This window comes from Nicotiana tabacum, chromosome 21, assembly GCF_000715075.1.
Source record: "Nicotiana tabacum cultivar K326 chromosome 21, ASM71507v2, whole genome shotgun sequence".
NCBI lineage: Eukaryota > Viridiplantae > Streptophyta > Magnoliopsida > Solanales > Solanaceae > Nicotiana > Nicotiana tabacum.
Genome location: NC_134100.1, coordinates 22,213,769 through 22,235,793, shown reverse-complemented (window position 1 = coordinate 22,235,793; position 22,025 = coordinate 22,213,769). Strand labels below are relative to the sequence as shown.

General features: G+C 38.8%; 1 protein-coding gene and 1 pseudogene across 1 annotated transcript; one reads left to right on the top strand and one right to left on the bottom strand.

The window, feature by feature from the left end:
- Nucleotides 1–487: 487 nt before the first annotated feature.
- On the top strand, nucleotides 488–7,784 carry LOC107789311 (uncharacterized). Its single transcript, XM_075242201.1, has 5 exons — nucleotides 488–992; nucleotides 2,904–2,940; nucleotides 4,988–5,224; nucleotides 5,318–5,365; nucleotides 6,981–7,784. The coding sequence occupies exons 1-5, from the start codon at nucleotides 685–687 to the stop codon at nucleotides 7,380–7,382; spliced, it is 1,032 nt and encodes a 343-aa protein (XP_075098302.1). The 5' UTR covers nucleotides 488–684; the 3' UTR covers nucleotides 7,383–7,784.
- Nucleotides 7,785–8,449: 665 nt separating this feature from the next.
- LOC107789310 (glycosyltransferase BC10-like) lies at nucleotides 8,450–21,747 on the bottom strand (annotated as a pseudogene).
- Between the last annotated feature and the right edge of the window lie 278 nt (nucleotides 21,748–22,025).

The following is a 22,025-nucleotide window of genomic DNA, read 5'->3' as shown; positions in this document are numbered from 1 at the left end:
ATCTCACAAGTGGGGTCTGAGGAGGGTAGGATGTACGCAGCCTTACCCCTACCCTGGAAAGGCAGAGAGACTGTTTCCGATAGACCCTCGGCTAAAGAATTTCGCAAACATAATTAAAAACTAAATTGTTTTGTTGCATATTTAAAGGAGTATTTTACCCCCAACACCAAACGTAATGTTAGTTTTTGTCATTTTCTTTTTAAAAAAAATACACATTTAGGGTTTAAGTTTTATATACGAATGCTATAAAAATGTATTTAGACAATGTAAGGTAATTACATGTAAAAGCCTTAATAAGTAGTACTTATTATCTTATAATCTAGTAAAAATGGTAATTGACCTCATATTACAAATTAAAATTCACAGGTGACAATATAAACAAATATTTGCACTATATATGTATACTGGTATAAGTTAAATCTTAATTTAATCCTTACAAATATATTGAAGTTTTATATATGTCGCTGTTAGGAAGGGGTGAGTCGACGACATGTCAGTTATCACACACAAACACGCACTAAATAACAGAAATCTGAAACTCCCAACGTGCAACATCCTCCTTATTCCTTCTAACTAAAAACCCCATCTACGCGCCGCCCTTCACCACCAACACATCCACCCTGATAAATTTCCACCTCCTTTTTCTCAGCTTTCCTATGCTATATTATTCAGGCCCTGTGTAGTATGGGCGGTGTGACGTCATCCATCGCCGCTAAATTCGCTTTTTTCCCACCGAACCCGCCATCGTACACGGTTGTCGCCGACGAATCATGCGGCGGCAAGCTATGCATACCTGAGGTACCAAGGAGGGAAAACGTGGACGTTTTGAAGCTGCGGACGCGCCGTGGAAATGAAATCGTCGCGTTATACGTGAAACACCCAAAGGCACCCGCAACTACTATGCTTTACTCGCATGGCAATGCTGCTGATTTGGGCCAAATGTTCGACCTCTTTGTTGAATTGAGCCTCCGTCTCCGGGTCAATCTCATGGGGTAAAAGTAAAAGTCCCATTATTATCCCGCAGAATTCTTTTGTATAATTACTCAATTTTTCAGCTTATTTTTTCTTCTTCTTTGTTATTTGATCCTTAACTGTGAAGTTTATCCAAACCCCCATACTTTTTATCACCTAATTATGGTTAATCAGTGTGCATTTTCACCTCATTGATTACTTAACCATACTAAAGTACGTTGTTTTGGTGTAAACACCGGGTTGCGTTTAGTTCTTACTGCGAGGTAAAAGTTCTTTACTCTTTTCCTTTTCGAGTGAAACCTTGGCGAACAAGTAGAGTTTTTCCTTGTGTTTTCGGATTCGCAGAGGCGGATAGACGATTTAAACTTGATGGGTTTAACCTTAATGCAATTCCCTGTATTTTGTAAATAATAGGTTCGAAGTTTAATATTTGTTAAAAGTTTAGTATTTTTTCACTTGTATATCTATGTTCAGTTTCAGAAACTGCTAGGTTCACTTGCCTGTTGCCAATACACTGCATCCACCACTGTGGGTTTCGAGGTGCGGAAACGGTTTGCAGAAATTAAAGGGGAAGGCATCTCCTTGCCTTCCACTAGTTGGAGGAGCACTTCAAGTTAACACTTTTTGGTTGGAAGATAGGAAAAGAATGAGTTTCCTTTTCTCTTTCCAGTTTAGTTGATTTTTCCCCAACCTAGATACAGCTTGTCCAATAAATGATAATTTTAGTGAATATGAATTGGAGAAGTTGGATGTATGACCCTCGTTTTCAGCAAGTAAACGTATTTGATCAAAAGCTAATAGAGACTTATGTACTGAAGTCATTTATCAGTGTTATATATTAGTTCTCCTATAGAAGGACGTGCAATAGGATTCAGGAGAAAGTTGGTATTCAATCAAGAAAGAATCGCTTTGGATAATTAGAGTAAGCTTCCCCCTTTTTTCTCTTAAAGCAATGTGAGGCGATATTCACATTAACTTATTATTTTCAGTCCGTGGTTGGTTTCTAACATTGATGGTATACATGTTAGTTTCATTATGAAGTAGATGACCGTCTTTAATGGTCAAGTGGATCTAGTAAGCGAATATGTTGATGCTTGCCCTGGAAAGAGATCACATGTTTCAATTCAAGCAACCAGATTGTTGTGTTTCTACTCCATCTCAATGAGATCTTTGAAGACTCGTGGATTTTATATCTTTCGACCTATTTACGGTTGCATTTGGATGCATTTTTATCTTGTGGCATAGTCACGCATTGGTTTCAATTTATAAAAGCAGAATGTTGCTGAATAGTGTTCTGCTTTTGGCCTATGTGTCATAGTTTTGTTTCTAAGAGTCTAAGATTACCTTATTGTAATTCTTTTTTTAGTTTCGGATATGTTAAAATTGAAATCCTATGACATGTTATGTAATTTTTGAATCCTAACTTTTACTTTCTTAAAATATGAGGCAATCAGTGTCCTATTTCAGTTTGAAAGATTTTAGTTCTAACCTTTGCAAGTGAGCTGCCTTAAAATGAAACGGAAATAGTGCACCTACTTTCTCGGAAGCTACTTATGATTGGAAACGTTTAGTCTGCATGAACTATTTTTCTGCCTTTTCAAGCAAGACATAATCTAGATATTTCTAAGGGACTCCACAAGCACTTAAGTGGACCACATGGAGGAATAGGTGTAGAAGAGCTTTCGAAGAAATGGGAAGGAGATTTGTATAGCAGCAAGTGATAGTGCTGTTTTTTTTCTTTATTTGGATGCACACACAATATCATACGAACACTCAAACTATTTATTTCACATGAGGTTTTGCTTTAACACCCCCCCCCCCCCTTTTCTCTTCTCACTTTTTGGTTTTGAAATTTGTTATATTCGATAGTAGGATTGCTATTTTCCTTGGTTTCCTTGACTTCACTGACTTGCTCATGTGCGCTTCTTTAGGTATGATTACTCTGGATATGGACAGTCCACTGGAAAGGTTAGAAATCTACTTCCTTTCTCAAATGAAGTAGACAATTTCTTTTTCATTCTTCTTGAATAGTTCAGGCAAGAGAAGAAAAAATAGTTATCTGCCTTCACATGTTTCAAATTTGTTGCTTGCTCAATAGTATGATCGATCTGTATAAAGTAGGAAGGAGCTTTATGTATTTACAATATCTTTGTTCCCCGAACTAGCTCTAGGACCAAAAAGATACTTGTTCAAGGTGTAGGGTGTTACAACTTTGATTTTAACCCTTTTGAACTTGTCTAATGTTTCTAACAAAATCATATATATTTAGTTCTTCCCAGTCATTTTCAGATTGAAGCATTTCATTTTAGTCTTTGGGTCTGCATGGAAAGCCATTTAGTTAACCTCTTAGAAGACGTTCATCTTCTTTCACCTCTCTTCCAGGCCTCGTATTACTTGTCCTTCTTCACCAATATTACTACATAATGCTAGACATCAGCTCTTAAGGAACTCGTGAAGAGAGAATCTTGCATCATAAACACATAAATCTCCTCTCTGATTGCAAAATATAATGTGTCATATGCAGTTTGATGAGAGATTTATGGTTGCCTTATTGAAGCAAATCAGTCTCCAGCAGGACGTAAATGATGGAGAAGAAATTTTTCGCTATCTTGGAGGTCATTTAGCTGCCTAGTATTATAAAAGGCATCACACTGATGACCACAGAAACACTATTTATATGATGATTCAATGGCGATTTCCCTTCTTTATTTGGGTTTTGGGGTGGGGGGAGGGGGAGGGGTTTGTGCCTTTAATTAATCAACAAAGGCAGCCTTCTGTACAAGCTTCAGGCACCTTAAAGATCCAAGTCCCTCGAAGTCGTATCAGACAAAAGGCAATAGTCAGAGGAACAGATTTGGCAATGTTTTATACACGTGTTGTGGCGTCTACTTGGTTGAGGAACCAGTTATTAAACGACACTCTTGGCTTCGATAAACTGAGACTTGAAAAACTTTTACACCAACTCCATCATGAATTCAATATGTCTGGGAAATCCTTCATCTTTGCTTTTTCTGTCTTTTCTTTGCTTAGTAGAGCCTCTGTTGTATGTTTTATATTGCAAACTGGATAATCACCTCTCGATGTCTTTAAGGTTTAGTTAAGACCTTGGGGGGGGGGGAGAGGGAGGGGTTTGTGTCTTTAATTAATCAACAAAGGCAGTCTGCTGTACAAGCTTCAGGCACCTTAAAGATCCAAGTCCCTCGAAGTCGTATCAGACAAAAGGCAATAGTCAGAGGAACAGATTTGGCAATGTTTTATACACGTGTTGTGGCGTCTACTTGGTTGAGGAACCAGTTATTAAACGACACTCTTGGCTTCGATAAACTGAGACTTGAAAAACTTTTACACCAACTCCATCATGAATTCGATATATCTGGGAAATCCTTCATCTTTGCTTTTTCTGTCTTTTCTTTGCTTAGTAGAGCCTCTGTTGTATGTTTTATGTTGCACACTGGATAATCACCTCTCGATGTCTTTAAGGTTAGTTAAGACCTTTTAGTTGATATCTTATTGCGTATATTAAAGTATACTTTTAGGTGTATTGTTTTGCCCTTCCAGTGCTGCTGGGAGAGCTAAGGTCATTAAATCTTCATGGCTGTCGCTTGTGTATCCCTAAGACATATCATGGGGTTCTATACATGAATAACTTCTCTTTCTCTTTTTCCCTCATTTCTTTGCTTCCCTTTTGCTCTAGCTTTTAGATGCTGAAACTAGTTATGTTGTTTAGGCATCTAGAAGTGTAATTTGAATGTTGTTTCGGGCACTTTCTTTTTGTTTCTTTTTGTCCTTTTCTGCCTTAATTTCATAAATAACTTTGTTTGGAGTTTTAAATAGATATCTAGGAACTTCTTGAAAAGAAAAAAAATTGATATCTAAGGAAGTGTCAGTGGAAAGCCTTCTATTTCTAGGAGTGCCGGTCTTGGGACATCATTTTGGGTTATCATATGGGTTTATTCTGCTAATTGCTGTCAACTATTACTCTTAATATGATAAATTTATCCTTTCTTTGAATCAGCCATCCGAGTGTAATACGTACGCAGACATTGATGCAGTATATAAATGCCTAAAGGAGCAGTACGGTGTCAAAGATGAACAGCTAATACTGTATGGTCAATCTGTTGGCAGCGGCCCGACTGTTGATCTTGCATCACGGGCACCCAATCTAAGAGCTGTTGTTTTACATGGTCCAATATTGTCTGGTCTAAGAGTGTTGTACCCAGTCAAACGCACATATTGGTTTGACATTTATAAGGTAAACTTAAACCCTTGTCTGCTTATAGTTTGTCTTTTGGTTTTTCCTCTTTCCACTTGTACAGGCTGACGTTTTTGCTCCAATTTCTTTCAGAATGTCGACAAAATTATTATGGTGAATTGTCCTGTTCTAGTCATTCATGTGAGTTCTCTTCTTTTTAACTGTTTAATTCTTGCATTCCGTAATTTTCCTTCTCTTCCTCCTTTTCTCTGAGCCCTCATTAGTCTCGTACAACTTTCAGTGTTCTTATGAATACCTAGGGGATCGGGGAAGGAGGGTGGGGGGAAGGGAACTGTTACTAGTTTGTCCGGTTATTGTAGTTTCCTCTCCACAAACTTGCTTTTTGATGGATCATGGGTTTCCTTTTCATCTGACTATATTTTCTTTGCCATGGGAAGTTTTCACTACTAAAAAGGGCCATTTCTGACTGAAAAAGCCAACTGAAAGCAGTCGGTTTTAAAGGATTACAGACCAAAAACCGACCGACATAATCGGTGTACCAAATTTTAATTTTGCCAGTATTTTCTGACACTCGAACAAAAAGAACTAAAATACCGACTGATTCGGTCGGTTTTTCTAAATATGCAATTATAAAATGCACCAGTTGGGAATTGAACCGATGTCTGCATTGTGGCAATGTGCTATTCTACTACTAGACCACTGGTGCTTGTTGGTCTAATGCTCACATTTTTCTATTTATACTCTTCAATTACATATTCTTGCAAAAATAACCGACCCACTTGGTCGGTTTTCTTAAAAAATAAAATTATTGACCGCGTCGGTCGTTATTTTGGTAGGTTGTTTTAAATGAGTTGATCAAAGATTTGACCAAAAAACAATTGATTCGGTCAGTTTTCTGAATATAATTTTTAATTTTTAAATAGGAAACCGACCGACGGGTTCTTGAAAAATATTTTTTACGGGACGCATTACTGGCTGACTTGGTTGGAAAAACATTTTCCGCATTTTGGCGCTAAAATAAACAGCCGACTCGGTCGGTTTTGTCAAAAAATTGAAAAAATATATCTGATTTTCTGACCAAATTGGTCGGTGTTTTGGTCGGTTTTTCGATCAGTAATCTTCAGAAAAAGCTGTTTTTAGTAGTGTTCGAGGAACTTATATGCTAGTCAAACGCTTATTTTTCACATTGATCCTTGAAAATCTTTCTATTAAGACCCTATTTTTATTAACTGATTGACAGTAGTTGACAAGCATCAAGTGCTCAAAAGCACATTTACGGATTAAAGCTGATTTTATAAATGAACAGTTAGGTGTTTGGATATAAGTCTTGCAATTGATAATAAGCTTATACGCTTACCTAAACACCAAGTATAAAAGCTATGGAAATAGTTCAATTTGAATCTGGTTAAGAAGATCATAGGGGAAGAGAATGTTACCGGAATTCAGCTAGCTCCGAAGATGTCAATATAATGCAGCACAACCGACCATTTTTAGACAATCCAAATCTAAAATGAAAAGGATTGGCTTTTCTTTGCTGCAACTAGTGGAACAAAATCTTATTCAGCAAACCGTTGAACTAATGAGACACTTTTGCACAATGTTGCAATCATAAACTTGATGTATGTACTTTTTTTATCATGAATAGAAACTGAATCTAGGGCTTGCTCATGTGGCCATACTTACCAATACAGTGATTCTACGACAGTGCAAGAATCATCTGAATCTGACATAATTTTGAGTAATCTCTGTTTAAATCTTCCTATTCCATAAAAACGTTTAACATTTCCATGTATAGGGAACGGAGGATGAAGTTGTTGACTGTTCGCATGGAAAACAACTCTATGAGCTTTGCAAGGAGAAGTATGAACCGTTGTGGATAGCTGGAGGTGGGCATTGTAATCTTGAGCTTTACCCAGTGTACATCAAACATCTAAAAAAGTTTGTTCTTGGTCTTGGCAAATCAAAGCCGGCCACTGATGGTTCTCATAAAACATCTTTAGAGTCTGATAACAAGAGCAAACCTCCTGAAATTAGTGCCACGAACACATTCGGTCTGCAATCTGACCTTCCAGAAATTTCCAGAAACAGTTTGGATAGTCGACTTGATAAGACAAAGAAGTCAAACAAACCTGAGAAGTCTCGGATGAGCACAGATCGTATAAACAGGTTTAAGAGAAGAAAGGGATTGGTGTGGTGATTGATAGCTTTTGCAGAGAGGGTAATCATATTATTTTATATTTTATTTTGCAAAATGTTGGACTGAAATGAGCTTAAATGGAGCGGCATAGACACAAGAATTCATATAGCTGATCCCAACGTGCTTGAGATTGAGGCACAATCGTTGTTGCTCCACATTAGAAGGACAATGATACTCTAATGGATCAGCTTCAACTCCAAATACTATGTTGAGTTTGATTATAGTTGTAAATAATTGCATCAGTATCGTTCTAGAGGTGAAGTTGTGAAAGAAAAATGTATTCTCTACTCCTACCCCACCCCCCACCCCCCACCCCCTAATCAGTTTTTCAACTGTCATTTTGACATAGAAAGCTTGTAAATTTCTGCTGTGATGCGTTCCCATAAATGTATTACTTAGACACACAGAATGTGCAACTATGTAGTAGAAGCTCACGAGTCATTGTCAACAAACCAAGTCTGATTGTGGACTTAAAAGGGCCTGGAAATACTACTCCACATACATCAGTTAGATATCAAATGAAAATTTTAAAGTCCGCCCTCAGCAACAGAGGTGGAGGCAGAAGCCGAGCTATAGGTTAGGCGGATCCGGTAGCTTTTTCTTGTTAAGAAATTTATTAAATGTGAACAAATATTATATTTAGAACCCGATCATTAGAATTTAAAGTTGTTTTAAAATCCAGAACCCTTAAGGTCAAAATCTTGGCAGCATCTGTTGAGTTTTTTTTACAATAAGAGTAATATATTTACCATAAAAAAGACTAGAAAATAATATTCCAAAATAAATAAGTCTAATTGAATAAATCGTACTTATTAAAAAAATACAATGTAGAATATGTCAGACTATACCACGAGTCACGACACACACAATTTGTTGTTCAAGAAAACAATAAACAAGCTACACAGTTGGGTTCCACAAAGGTCAACAGAAAACATATACTCCCTAAGAAAAGATATCCTTTAACATATATAGCATAAGAAAATGATACAGTTGACAATTAATGGTGCTTTCTTCTTTTAGAATATAATAACTTATATACATTAACAGTGTTATACTATCGGTATATTTTAAGGATGAAACCCAAGTACCACGGGTGCAACCCGCAACAAGGGCTGCAATGCATCCGGCAAAAATTTCCTAGCAAAGAGATAACAAATATTTGTAGTAATATTCCCATTATACCAACATTCTGTCCCAAATCGAATTTGATTCAAAAACTGATCTGTAATATCATGCCATCCAAATTTCCTAGGATGAGGGCCACCTCTTGACCAATCAACCCAATAAATCGTCCTGTTAGAATTCATTTGAAGATATAAAATGTTCACTAAAGTTGGCAAGTAATATTCATCATTGTAACATGGAGCTTCACAATGTTCTTGAAAAATAGGGTAAAATTTGCGATCTGAAGCAATTTTGGTAGCTAGGTCCGATCAATTTCGAACCATTGAGATCCTTTACACCATTGTTCGATCGTTATATTCGGCAACATTAGGCGATTTTATCGGCCACAGCTCGGTTTTCGAGGATCGTCGTACGAGCCTAAGAAGCTCAAGTTTGAGCCAAGGAGGTGACTGTATATTGTGGTGAAATTGAATAGTGGAATGCAGGAGTGTGAGAGTAGTATAATCTTTGATTCGACGAATCTAGTAAAGAATTTGCTAGAAGTCTTCTTTCTGCATCTATCATGGATATGGTGCTCCGGTATACCGGCTGCATTGAGATACAAACGAATATAGTGTAAAGATAAAGAGAGATCGATCACAATTTATTTCTACTAAAGTTGTCACGACCAATAAATCCTAATATGTCGTGATGGAGCCTAACGTGGTACTAGGCAAGCCGACATTCCAAAATTTTTCCAACACTTTAACAGAAAATGAGTTAAAGCAATTTTTAAATAATAAAAGTTCTCATAAACGGGATAGAAACCCAAAACCCAACACGGAAGTTCCCAAAAATCGGGGTGTCACGGAGTACATGAGCATCTATAAATCACAAGTCTGAAAAATACCGTATATAATAGTCTGAAACTAAATACATAAAGCAAAAAGATAGGGAAGAAGAGATAAGGTTACCTTGAAATCTCCAAACGATCAACTGGGCAAAGGAATCAACACCCACCCTATACGGAAATACCTGGATCTGCACACGAAGTGCAGAGTGTAGCGTGAGTACAACCAACTCAATAAGTAAAAGACTAAATAAAGGATTGAAAGTAGTGACGAGCTTTACAGTTATAGTGCAATTACAGTAAATTCAACATAAGAAGGTAGGCATGCTTTATATTTCGACAATTTAGGCCAAAACAGTTAATTAATGTCAAGTTCAAGTGAAACAGAATAAAATATCTCTCAGAAATTACAAGACGCGGATATATGACAGCTGAAATGAAATAGTAACGAAATCAAATGCATCCTCTCAGAGCAACATTCACTCAGTCCTCCCATTCACTCCAACCTCACAATCACTCATTCTTCTCAATCGCTCGGCACTCGTACTCAGTAGATACATGCACTCACTGGGGGTGTGTACAGACTCCGGAGGGGCTCCTTCAGCGCAAATGCTATAACAAGCCAATCATGGCATAAATCAATGAAATATGTTGTGGCGTGCAACCCGATCCCATACATATCCTCATAATCAGGCCCTCGGCCTCACTCAGTCATCAACCTCTCTAGTCTCTCAGGCTCTCAATAATCATAATAATAAGGCCAAATAGAAATGGTATAATGTATACACAAAGAACAAATAGAGACTGAGATATAATATGCAAGAAAAACTGTGATTGAGTACAAAACAACAATTTAGCAGATAATCAACATGTACACGACCTCTGTAGGTCCCTACAGTGCCAATACATAGTCTAAACATGATTTCTAACATGCTTTGCAGTTTAATTTCTATAACATATGGAGAATGTACGGATAACAACAGATTCTTCAACTATACAATTCCATAAAATTTAACCAAGTCACAATTTCCTACGATGCACGCCCACACGCCCGTCACCTAGCACGTGCGTCACCTCAAAACTAATCACATGGCACATAATACAGGGTTTTGTACCCTCAGAATAAAATTTAGAACTGTTACTTACCTCAAACCGCGCAAACCTTTACTCCAACACACCCTTGCCTCTCAAATCAGCCTCCAAATGTCCTGAATCTAGTCACAAACAGTACGATACAATCAACACAGGCTAAAGGAAACAATTCCATAAGTAAATACTAGGTTATAAATCAAAAGTCAAAAATCAGCTCAAAGCCAGCCCCCGGGCCCACGTTCCGGAATCCGATAAAAGTCACAAAACTCGAAAGCCCATTCAACCACGAGCCCAATTGCCACCAAAATCACCAAATCAAATCCTCTAAATCCCTAGCCTCAAACTCCCAATTTACACTGTAATACCACACAATCTAGGTGATAAAATCAATGGGGAAACAAGATTAATGGATAAAAATGAGCACAAGTGATTTACCTCAAGAAACCCCTCTAAAATCCTCATAAAAATCGCCTTAGACTGAGCTTGAAATGTCCAAAATGGAGAAAATCCCGGAAACCCTCGAATTTAAACACTGCTTAGGCATTTCCGCACATGCGGAGCTAGGCTCGCACCTGCACCTCCGCTTTTGCAGACAAAATTGCACTTTTGCGGAAGTCACTTAACCAGTAACCCACCGCACCTGCGGTCCTGTTCTCGCACCTGCGGGACCGCATTTGCGGGTCTTCTTCGCATCTGCGATGCCCCTGCTACCTGGCCATATCCGCTTCTGCGGTCAAACTTGCACAGATGCGCATCCGCATCTGGCACCTGCGACCACTGCACATACCTCCCTCTGCCGCACCTGGGCTCCCTTGCTTGCATCTGCGAGCTCGCACCTGCGATCAAATCTCTGTAGGTGCGATTTTACCAGAAGACTCCCAGCTTCAGCAATGCGCTAAGTCCCATTTTTTATCCGTTAACCATCTAACCCGAGGCCCCCACGACCTTGACCAAATATATCAACAAGTCCTAAAACATGATATGAACTAAGTCGAGCCTCAAATCACCTCAAACAATATCAAAAACATGAATCGCACCCTAATTCAAGCCTATTGTATCTAAGAAATTCCAACTTCTACAAAAGACGCCGAAAACTATCAAATCACGTCCGATTGACTCCAAATTTTGCACACAAATCACAAATAACACCGTAGACCTACTCCAACTCTCGGAACTCCAATCCGAGCCTGGTAGCCACAAATTTCACTCCCGGTCAAACTTCCAAATTTCCAACTTTTGCCATTTCAAGCCTAATTCAACCACAGACCTTCAAATAACCATCTAGACACGTTCCTAAGTCCAAATCATCTAACGGAACTAACAGAACCATCAGAACTCTATTCCAGAGTCATTTACACATAAGTCAACATCCGGGCAACCTTTTCAACTTAAGCTTCCAACCTTGAGACTAAGTGTCTCAATTCATTCCGAAATCCCTCCGAACTCGAACCGACTACACTGAAAAGTCACATAACAACTATAAAGCACAAAATGAGCAGTAAATAGGAGAATGGGGCTACAACTCTCAAAGAGACCGGCCGGGTCATTACATCATCCCCCTCTTAAACAAACGTTCGTCCTCGAACGGGTCTAGAGACATACCTGGAGTCTCAAATAGGAGTGGATATCTGCTCCGTATCTCGCGCTCGGTCACCCAAGTAGCCCCCTCAACTGACTGACCTCTCCACTACATCTTCACTGAAGCTATGTCCCTTGACCTCAACTTTCAAACCTGCCGATCCAAAATGGCCACTGGATCCACATCTTAAGTCAAATTACCATCCAGCTAAACCGTGATGAAATCCAAAACATGAGATGGATCGCCAACATACTTCCAGAGCATAGAAACATGAAACACTATATGCACACTCGACAAACTAGGTGGCAAGGCAAGCTTGTAAGCCACGTCTCCAATCCTCTAAAGCACCTCAAACGGCCCAATATATTGAGGGCTCAACTTGCCCTTCTTCCCGAACCTTATAACACCTTTCATGGGAGAAACATTGAGTAGTACCTTCTTCCCAACCATGTAAGCAACATCACGAACCTTCTGATGGGCGTAACTCTTCTGTATAGACTGCACCGTGCGAAGCCGATCCTGAATCAATTTAACCTTGTCTAAAGCATCCTGAACCAAGTCAGTACCCAATAGCCTAACCTCACCTGGCTCAAACCAACCCACTAGAGAACGACACTGTCTCCCATATAAAGCCTCATATAGAGCCATCTGAATGCTCGACTGGTAGCTGTTGTTTTATGCAAACTCCCCGAGTGGCAGAAACTGATCCCATGAACCCCCGAAATTAATGACATAAGCGCGTAGCATGTCCTCCAATATAATAGTGCGCTCAAATTGTCCGTTCGCCTGGGGGTGAAATGTTGTACTCAACTCAACCTAGGTGCCCAACTCTCACTGCACGGCTCTCCAAAACTATGACATAAACTGTGTGCCCCGATCTGAAATAATGGACACTGGCACACTATGAAGGAGAACAATTTCACAAATGTAAATTCAGCCAACTGCTCTGAAGAATAAGTAGTCCCAACTGGTATGAAGTGTACGGACTTTGTCAGCCGATCTACAATCACCCAAATAGCATCAAACTTCCTCGAAGTCCGTGGGAGCCCAACTACAAAATCTATGGTGATCAGCTCCCATTTCCACTCTGGAATATCTAGCCTCTGAAGCAATCTACCCGATCTCTGATGCTCATACTTTACCTGCTAACAATTAAGGCACCAAGGTACAAACCCCCTATATCCTTCTTTATTCTTCTCCACCAATAGTATTGCCTCAAGTCCTGGTACATCTTTGCATCACCCGGATGAATGGAATACCGCAAACTATGAGTCTCCTCAAGAATCAACTTAAGTAACCCATCTACATTGGACACACATATCCGGCCCTGCATCTTCAACGCCCCATCATCCCTAATAGTAACATCTCTAGCATCGGCGTGCTGAACCTTGTCCTTGAGGACAAGCAAATGAGGATAATCATACTGGCGCTCTCTGATGCAATCATATAAGGAAGACCGAAAAACCACACAAGCTAGAACCCGGCTGGGCTCTAAAACGTCTAATCTCATAAACTAGTTGGCCAAGGCCTGAACATCAACTATAAGCAGTCTCTTACCAACAGGAATGGATGCAAGGCTACCCATACTCACCACCTTCCTACTCAAGGCATCGACCAATACTAGAATGTAAAGTTTCCTAAGGGTTTGACAATGTCTCGAAGATAAGTACAGATATCTCAGTACCGATCCGTAAGACTCTACTAAACCTGCTCATGACTCGTGAGACCTATGTAACCTAAGCTCTGTTACCAACTTGTCACAACCCAAGATCCTAATATGTTGTGATGGCACCTAAAGTGGTACTAGGAAAGTCGACATTTCAAAATTTCCCCAACACGTTTAATAGAAAATGAGTTGAAGCAATTTTTAAATAATAAAAGTTCTAATAAACGGGATAGAAACCCAAAATTCAACACGAAATTTCCCAAAAATCGGGGTGTCACAGAGTACTGAGCATCAATACATCACAAATCTGGAAAATACCGTCTATAATAGTCTGAAACTAAATACATAAAGCGGAAAGATAGGGAAGGAGAGACAATGTATGCGAAACGCTAGGCAACTACCTTGACATCTCCAAACTATCAACTGGGTAAAGGACTTAACACCCACCGTGTCCGGAAACACCTGGATCTACAAACGAAGTGCAGGGTATAGCGTGAGTATAACCAACTTAGTAAGTAACGAAACTAAATAATAGACTGAAAGTAATGACGAGCTTTACAGTTATAGTGCAATTATAGTAATTTCAACAAAGGAAGGTAGACATGCTTTCAAGTTCGACAATTTAGGCCAAAACATTTAATTCATGTTAAGTTCAAGTGAAACAGAATAAAATATCTCTCAGAATTCACAATACGGTTGTAGACATGTGATTTTTGACCCTCCCCAAGATTTTTCATATTTTAGTGCGTAAATATTTAATTTAGGCATAATATAGATATTTTAAGTAATTTTGACTCTTTTACTTTATTTTATTACAAGAAAACAAAAATAAAATTATAAAATAGGTTCATTAATGTTTTGTAGTCATTTTAATCTTAAAGAAAAATACTAAAAAATATATAAAAATAGTATCGTATTTTTATTTTAATATGATATTTGAAAATGCCAAAAATAGGTTTGTTTTAATGGTTAGTTTTATTTTAATAATTATCTAAATAGTAGAATTAATTAATAAATGGCCCGCATTTTTAATCTCGTTCACAGCGAAAGAATATAACTTAGGCTCGAGCAACCCATCTTTAGGCCTAATTTTGGACCTAGCCCATAATTCCTAGGCCCATACCCCTTAACCTAAAACCCTACCTAAACCTAGACTCTACCTATATATTAGTGCTTAAAAAATCAAAGAGGGATAACAAAAAGAACGGACGGGGCTAAAAAACGAAAAGAGGCAGCAGCTGAAAAAGCTGCGCAGCAGAACGACCCCCCTCTGTACTCCATCTTCTGGACACCCTAAATCTTCAGCCATGAAACCAAAAACACAGACCCCAACCCCGGCATCATCTTCGCAAACCCCACCCCAAACGACCCTTGCTTCTTCACTCGATCCCAACCACAGCAACCATCGGCGAAATCCTCCATTCCCTCTAAATTCCAACGCTGAGCACACATATACCGAGAGTAAAATTAAATAAGTTTCTGTCGTCGATTTTCATTCATGGATTTTGTTTGAAGCTCCATTGTTGCATCGTGGTTCAGCGGTGTTTGTTCGACGACGAGGTTCGTGGTTTCGAGTCTGATTTATTGTCGTCCTCTCGTTCGGATTTTAGACTCGAATCTCGCTTGACTAAGTTGCTGATTAATTGAAATTCTGAAATGAAATTTCTCATCATAAGACGACTCTTGCGTTCTGAATTTTGCATCTGAAGATCTGATTATTTAGCTATGCGTTTGAATTTTTTGCGAACCAAACTCGCTGGTTCAAGTTTGCGAGTAAACTCGTTTTGGAATTTTGAATCGAAGTTTCTCTGTGTGCTTGCGTTTGTGGTTCGTGAAATATTTCTGTTAATTGAAAGCAATTTAAGTTCTTAAGCTTCATTTTGCTACTGGAATTTCGTTGATTTGAGTCCATTTTAGAGCTCGTTTGTGAGATCTATTTGGAGCTGAGTATTGAAGTTTCGAGGTCGTCAAGGTCCGGTCCGTCGATTTCGCCATTGAAGTCGTGGCCGATTAGTTTTGCTCTGTTTGAATGCCCCTGTTTCGGTTTCTTTAGTTCTGTTCAAATCGCTGCTGCCAGATGTTCTTGTACTCGACATCGCGAGAAGTTCTTATACCTGAAACTTCTTCTTTTAAAGCTGCTGTTGATTACTGTTGTTTCGGCTGAATTTATGGCTGAGCTCCAGCCTTACTTTTTCAACCTTTTGAGCATTTCTCGTTCATTTTGTTCTAGCAGTGAGTGTTGGTCAGTGGAGTTTTCAGCAGTGAGGTTATCGCCGAGTTTGTTGTTGAGGTTCTCTGGTCAAAATCGCGTCCGATTTGGGTCGAGTTGGTTGTCGTATTTGTTTTTGGTGTTACAGTAGAAATTTATTTTGAAAGGAAGTTCAGAAGATTTTCTTCGCCAAAGTCTGCGATTCTCGTCCGATTTAGTTCGCTATTTGGGCATATTACTGTTTCTATTTTCTACTACCTTATCAAAAGGAGTTTCAGCTAAACAGGTTCATGCCCACTTTCTTTTACTTTACTTAATCATGTCTAGAATAAATCGATTCATGTTCGAGGTAGGTCTAAAATGTTGTCTAAAATTTTGTTCACCTTTTCTTGATTCGAGCTACATTTTTATGTCTGATTGTATGTTCTAGTTGAATTATTCTGCTGAAATCTTTATAATATAAGACTTATTAACAGATAAGAACACATGTTTAAAACAACTAATGCATGATGATTTTCTTTCAACGATCGGAACTTCAGAATTTGTTTGTCTATCGCTTTATATACTAAGGTTCTCTTGGTAATTGGATCTTTACTTCCTCGTATTCTGATGCCTTTTTACTCATTAATTCCACCATAAATACTTGAAGTTTCTGGCCTTTTGTTGAATCAGTTGTGTTTATAGGGAAAAACCTATATATAAATAGCATTAGGGAAATTAATCATGAATATTCGTAGTGTGCTTTAGGCAATTATCATGGCTATGGGTACGGTTCCCGTGACGTAGTTGTGATTTGTAATTACTAAATTCGGGTGTGCATTTCATGTGACCCAATCCTAATCTTAGCAACGTTAAATAAAATGTATCTCGGACTGCGGGTGCATTTCATGTGACATGGTCCAAAGACGTGTTTTAGATGACGTTGAAATATTCCCTAAGAATAAATAAAAGCAGTTAAAGGTTAAAATTTGTACATAAGTTCATAATTGTTTAAAATCAGATAATTTAGCTAAATATAACAGTTGAGCGGCCGTGCTAGAATCACGGAACTCGGGAATGCCTAGCACCTTCTCTCGGGTTAACAGAATTCCTTACTCGGATTTCTGGTTCGCGGACCGTTAAAACAGAGTCAAGCTTTTCCTCGATTTGGGATTCAATAGGTGACTTGGGACACCATAAATCTCTCAAGTGGCGACTCTGAATCTTTTAACAAATAAATCCCGTTTCGATTGTCCTTTAATTGGAAAAACTCCATTATACATCCTTTCGGGGGTGTAGGTGAAAAAGGAGGCGTGACAGCTCTGGCGACTCTGCTGGGGATCGAACCCAGAATCTCTGGTTCAGGGTTCAAGAATTCGAGCTTAGAATAATTGTTATAGTTGGCTTTATCCATTATTTGATTTTGTTACATGATTTGGGCCTAATGTGCTAATTGATTGCTTTTACTGCTTTGATATTCCGTGAACTGTATATAAACTGTTGTGAAATCCCTCAGAATTCACAATATGGTTATATATTACAGATGAAGTGCAACAGTAATGAAATCAAATGCATCCTCTCAGAGCAACAGTCACTCAGTCCTCCCATTCACTCCAACCTCACAATCACTCATTTCTCTTAGCCGCTCAGCACTCGGCACTCAATACTCACACTCCTGCGCTCACTGGTGGTGTGTACAGACTCCGGAGGGCTCCTTCAGCGCAAGTGCTATAACAAGCCAATTATGGCATAAATCAATAAAACATGATGTGGCGTGCAACCCGATCCCATAAATATCCTCATAATCATGCCCTCGGCCTCACTCAGTCATCAACGTCTCCAGTCTCTCGGGCTCTCAATAATCGTAAATCAGCCCAAACAGAAATGGTGTAATGTATACACAAAGAAAAAGTAGACACTAAGATATAATATGCAAGAAAAACTATGACCGAGTACAAAACAACGATTTAGCAGATAATCAACATGTACACGACCTCTGTGGGTCCCTACAGTGCCAACATATAGTCTAAACATCATTTCTAACATGATTTGTAGTTCATTTTCTATAACGTATGAAGAATGTACGGTTAACAACAAATTCTTTAACTATATAGTTCCATGGAATTTGACCAAGTCACAATTTTCTACGGTGCACGCCTACAAGCCCGTCACCTAGCACATGTGTCACCTCAAAACCAATCATATGGCACATAATATGGGATTTCATAACCTCAAAACCAAATTTAGAGCTGTTACTTACCTCAAACCGCGCAAACCTCTAATCCAACACACCCTTGCCTCGCAAATCGACCTCTAAATGTCCCGAATCTAGTCACAAACAATATGATACAATTAACACGGGCTAAAAGGAAACAATTCCATAAGAAAATACTAGGTTATAAATCAAAAGTAAAGAATCGGCTCAAAGCCGGCCTTCGGGCCCACGTTTCGGAATCCTATAAAAGTCACAAAACACAAAAGCCCATTTAACCACAAGTCCAACCATGCCAAATTTATCAAAATCCTTCACCAAATCGCCACCCAAATCCCCAAATCTAGCTCTCCAAATCCCTAGCCTCAAACTCCCAATTTACACCTCAAAACCACACAATCTAGGTGGGAAAATCAATGGGTAAACAAGATTATTGAATAAAAATGAGCACAAGTGACTTACCTCAAGAAACCCGTCAAAAATCCTCTTAAATATCACCATAGACCGAGCTTGAGATGTCCAAAATGAATTTATTTTTGGAAACCCTCGAATTTAAACACTGCCCAAGCATTTCACACCTGCGGAGCCTAGGCTCGCACTTGTGCCTCCACTTTTACAGACAAAATTATGCTTCTGGGAAAGTCATTTAACCAGCGACCCACCGCACCTGTGACCCTAGTCTCGCACCTGCGAGCCTTTCTTTTCATATGTGATGCCCCTGTTACCTGGCCGTATCCGTTCCTGCGGTCAAACTTGTGCAGATACGCAGCTGCATATGTGGAACTCCTTCCGCGCCTGCGACCACTGCACATACCTCACTTGGCCGCACCTATGCTCCCTTGCTCACACCTATGATCAAATCTCCGCAGGTGCGATTGCACCAGAAGACTCCTAGCTTCAGCAATGCACTAAGTCCCATTTTCGATCCGTTAACCATCTGAAATCAACCCAAGGCCCCCGGGACCTCAACCAAACATACCAACAAGTCTTAAAAAACGATACGAACTTAGTCGAGTCCTCAAATCACCTCAAACAACATCAAAAACATGAATTGCACCCCAATTTAAGCTTATTGAAATTAAGAAATTCCAACTTATTCAAACGATGTCGAAACCTATCAATTCATGTCCGATTGACCTCAAATTTTGCACAAAAGTTACAAATGACACCATAGACCTACTTCAACTCCCGAAAATCCAATCCGAGCCCGGTAACCCTAAAGTCCACTCCCAGTTAAACTTTTAAATTTCCAACTTTCGCAATTTCAAGCCTAATTCAACCACGGACCTCCAAATCACTATTCAGATACGCTCCTAAGTCGAAAATCACTCAACGGAGCTAATGGAACCATTAGAACTCCATTCCATAGTCATTTACACATAAGTCATATCCGGTCAGCCTTTTCAACTTAAGCTTCCAACCTTAAGACTAAGTGTCTCAATTCATTCTGAAATCCCTCCAGATCCGAACCGACTACCCGAGCAAATCACATAATAAATATAAAGCACAAAATAAGCAGTAAATGGGAGAACGGGGCTACAACTCTCAAAACGACTGGCCGAGTCGTTACAAAGTAATAAAAGTAATTTTCATAAAAAGATAATAATTTAATTATGCATGCATATATATTAGATCCTAAAAATTAACACGCAAATAGTTAGGTTGTCACATGTATAAAATTGCGATGTAAGTATAAACTTATTAGTAACTCACCTTACATAATATTTGTGTAATATCACTTAGAAAAACAAAAAGGTCATTTTCTGACACATCCTAATTCCCGATATCTTTACCCCATGTAGCACATATATAGTTGGATATTTATTTTTTATGAGGATAAAAAAATTATAGATTTTTTAAGTAGTGTTACATGTATGTAAGGTGAGCTGCTAAAGTGATAGAATACTTGTGATTTTAGGAATGAATTTTGTATTTTCCGACATTATTTATTTTCTATACAAGCATAGTTGAGTTATTTTTCGTTTCAAATATAAATTTATGGTTTTAAGGAAATAAATTAAAAGTTATAATCTTTTACCCTAAGTAGCTTTGCTTTTGATAGAAAATTTATGATGAAAAGATGCAAACCTGGCTAGGTATTATTCTCCCATAGAAGATAGAATTTTTAGGCACATGAGAATCATTATAAAAAGGATATGAATGTACATATATGGAGTATAATCCTTGATGTCCATTAAAGAACTTGTCCCATAGCACTGCAGCGGAGGAGGGAATAGGGTTAAGGCTAAGACTAGGACCAAGAAAAATATTCAGGAGGGCTGGAAGATATACACAAATTGCACTAGATGGGTGGTTCACAAAGAGGATAAGATTAGATTCCTTACTGACATGGCTTCCCAAGATACAACCACTGGATAAAATCCTTAATGGTCCATGGCACCATAGTGACATGAACACCAGGATAAATGAAGTGTACTCTTATGGGGTTTGGGATTTCAGCTCCATTCCCTATCCAATCCCCCATGACATCAACATGATAATCCAAAACACTTTCATTCCCACTACACCTCTATTGAGGATAAGCTAATCTGGAACCTCAATCCCAATGGCCTGTTTAGTACCAAATCAGTCTACTCCTTCCTTAATGCACTAATGCACAATGACACTTCTAATGAAGACCACTTCAGCTGGATTTGAAAGCTAAAGACCCCCAATAAGATTAAGTTCTTCATATGGCTCATGCAGTAAAACAGGCTGCTTACAGGGAATCACTTACACAATATTGGCCTGAGAATTAATCCTAACTACTTCTTCTGTGATTATGCCATAGAAGACATAAATCACATCTTCTTTGGATGTGCTAATGTCAAAGGATTCTAGCAGCAATTGCTGCACCAGTGCAACCATAAGCCTAACCTTAGTGTTAATCCCTTTTCTATGCCAAACTGGGAATACACATGGCATAGGCTTCAAAATGTGGAATACAATACTTACATAAAACGGAAACAGCTATTGCCCTTTTGCCTCTGGGCCATCTGGCTTACTAGGATCTCTAATGTCTTTGAAAAGAACAGATATCACATTAATGTACACTAAACAATAGCAAAGGGTGTTGAGTACCACTATGTAGAAGCTGCATCCAGGCATGTTATAACAAAAACCACCTTATACCTAAAGTGCAATCACTAGATAAGGGCTTCTATAAGTTGAACACGGATGTGGCTGCTTGCCTTAACACAGGAAAATGAGGTATTGGGGGGTATTCAGAAACAACATGGGTGACTGGGTTTTAGGCTTCATGAGGGGGCTCCCAAACACTGATAGTATTAGGGCAGAGATCCAAGCCCTATGGTTGGGGCTAAAAATAGCTCTAGATCAAGGCCTGTCACCTATTGTGATTGACGCTAACTTTGAAGTGGTGTTGGAAATGTTAAAGCATGGTAACTTAACTAACAACCCCATAATTTCTGAATGCATGTATCAAATGGAGTAGCTGGGGAACCCGGTCATAAGCCATAGCTACAGAGAGCAGAATCAAGTGGCGGACCTCCTCACAAACGAAGGAGTTAGGAAGGAAGTTTTTGACAAGACCCAATTTTTGGCAGTTCCTCTAGTGTTTGCAAATGATGCAGTGTGGGCAAACACCTTAGGAACTATTTTTGAAAGGAAAATTAATGTTTGTAATAGTGATACAATGGTAGACGTTGATGACAATCAACAGGGACCTCATCCTCTCCTTATATTAATGTAATTTTGTAAATGTTTATATATATAAGTATCCATTTAACCAAAAAAAGAAAGAAAGAACTTGTCCCATAAAGGACCAAGTGGCAATGGGCCAAGAACATAAATGCTATCTTTTGTACATTTTCATGAGATAATTCTACCAATGATGCTCTCAATAACAACTCTTCATCACTCATATTGTGCATCAATAAATTTTTTGATCCTTTGAAAGAACCATGACTAGTATAGTTAAATGTTTCATTTG

What these genes read in the sequence shown, in the direction of transcription:
- LOC107789311 (XM_075242201.1), top strand. Translation starts at nt 685, where the DNA reads ATGGGCGGTGTGACGTCATCCATCGCCGCTAAATTCGCTTTTTTCCCA. An exon ending in CTCCGGGTCAATCTCATGGG is followed by an intron (nt 993 to 2,903) that starts GTAAAAGTAAAA and finishes GCGCTTCTTTAG; the next exon opens with GTATGATTACTCTGGATATG. An exon ending in ATTGGTTTGACATTTATAAG is followed by an intron (nt 5,225 to 5,317) that starts GTAAACTTAAAC and finishes AATTTCTTTCAG; the next exon opens with AATGTCGACAAAATTATTAT.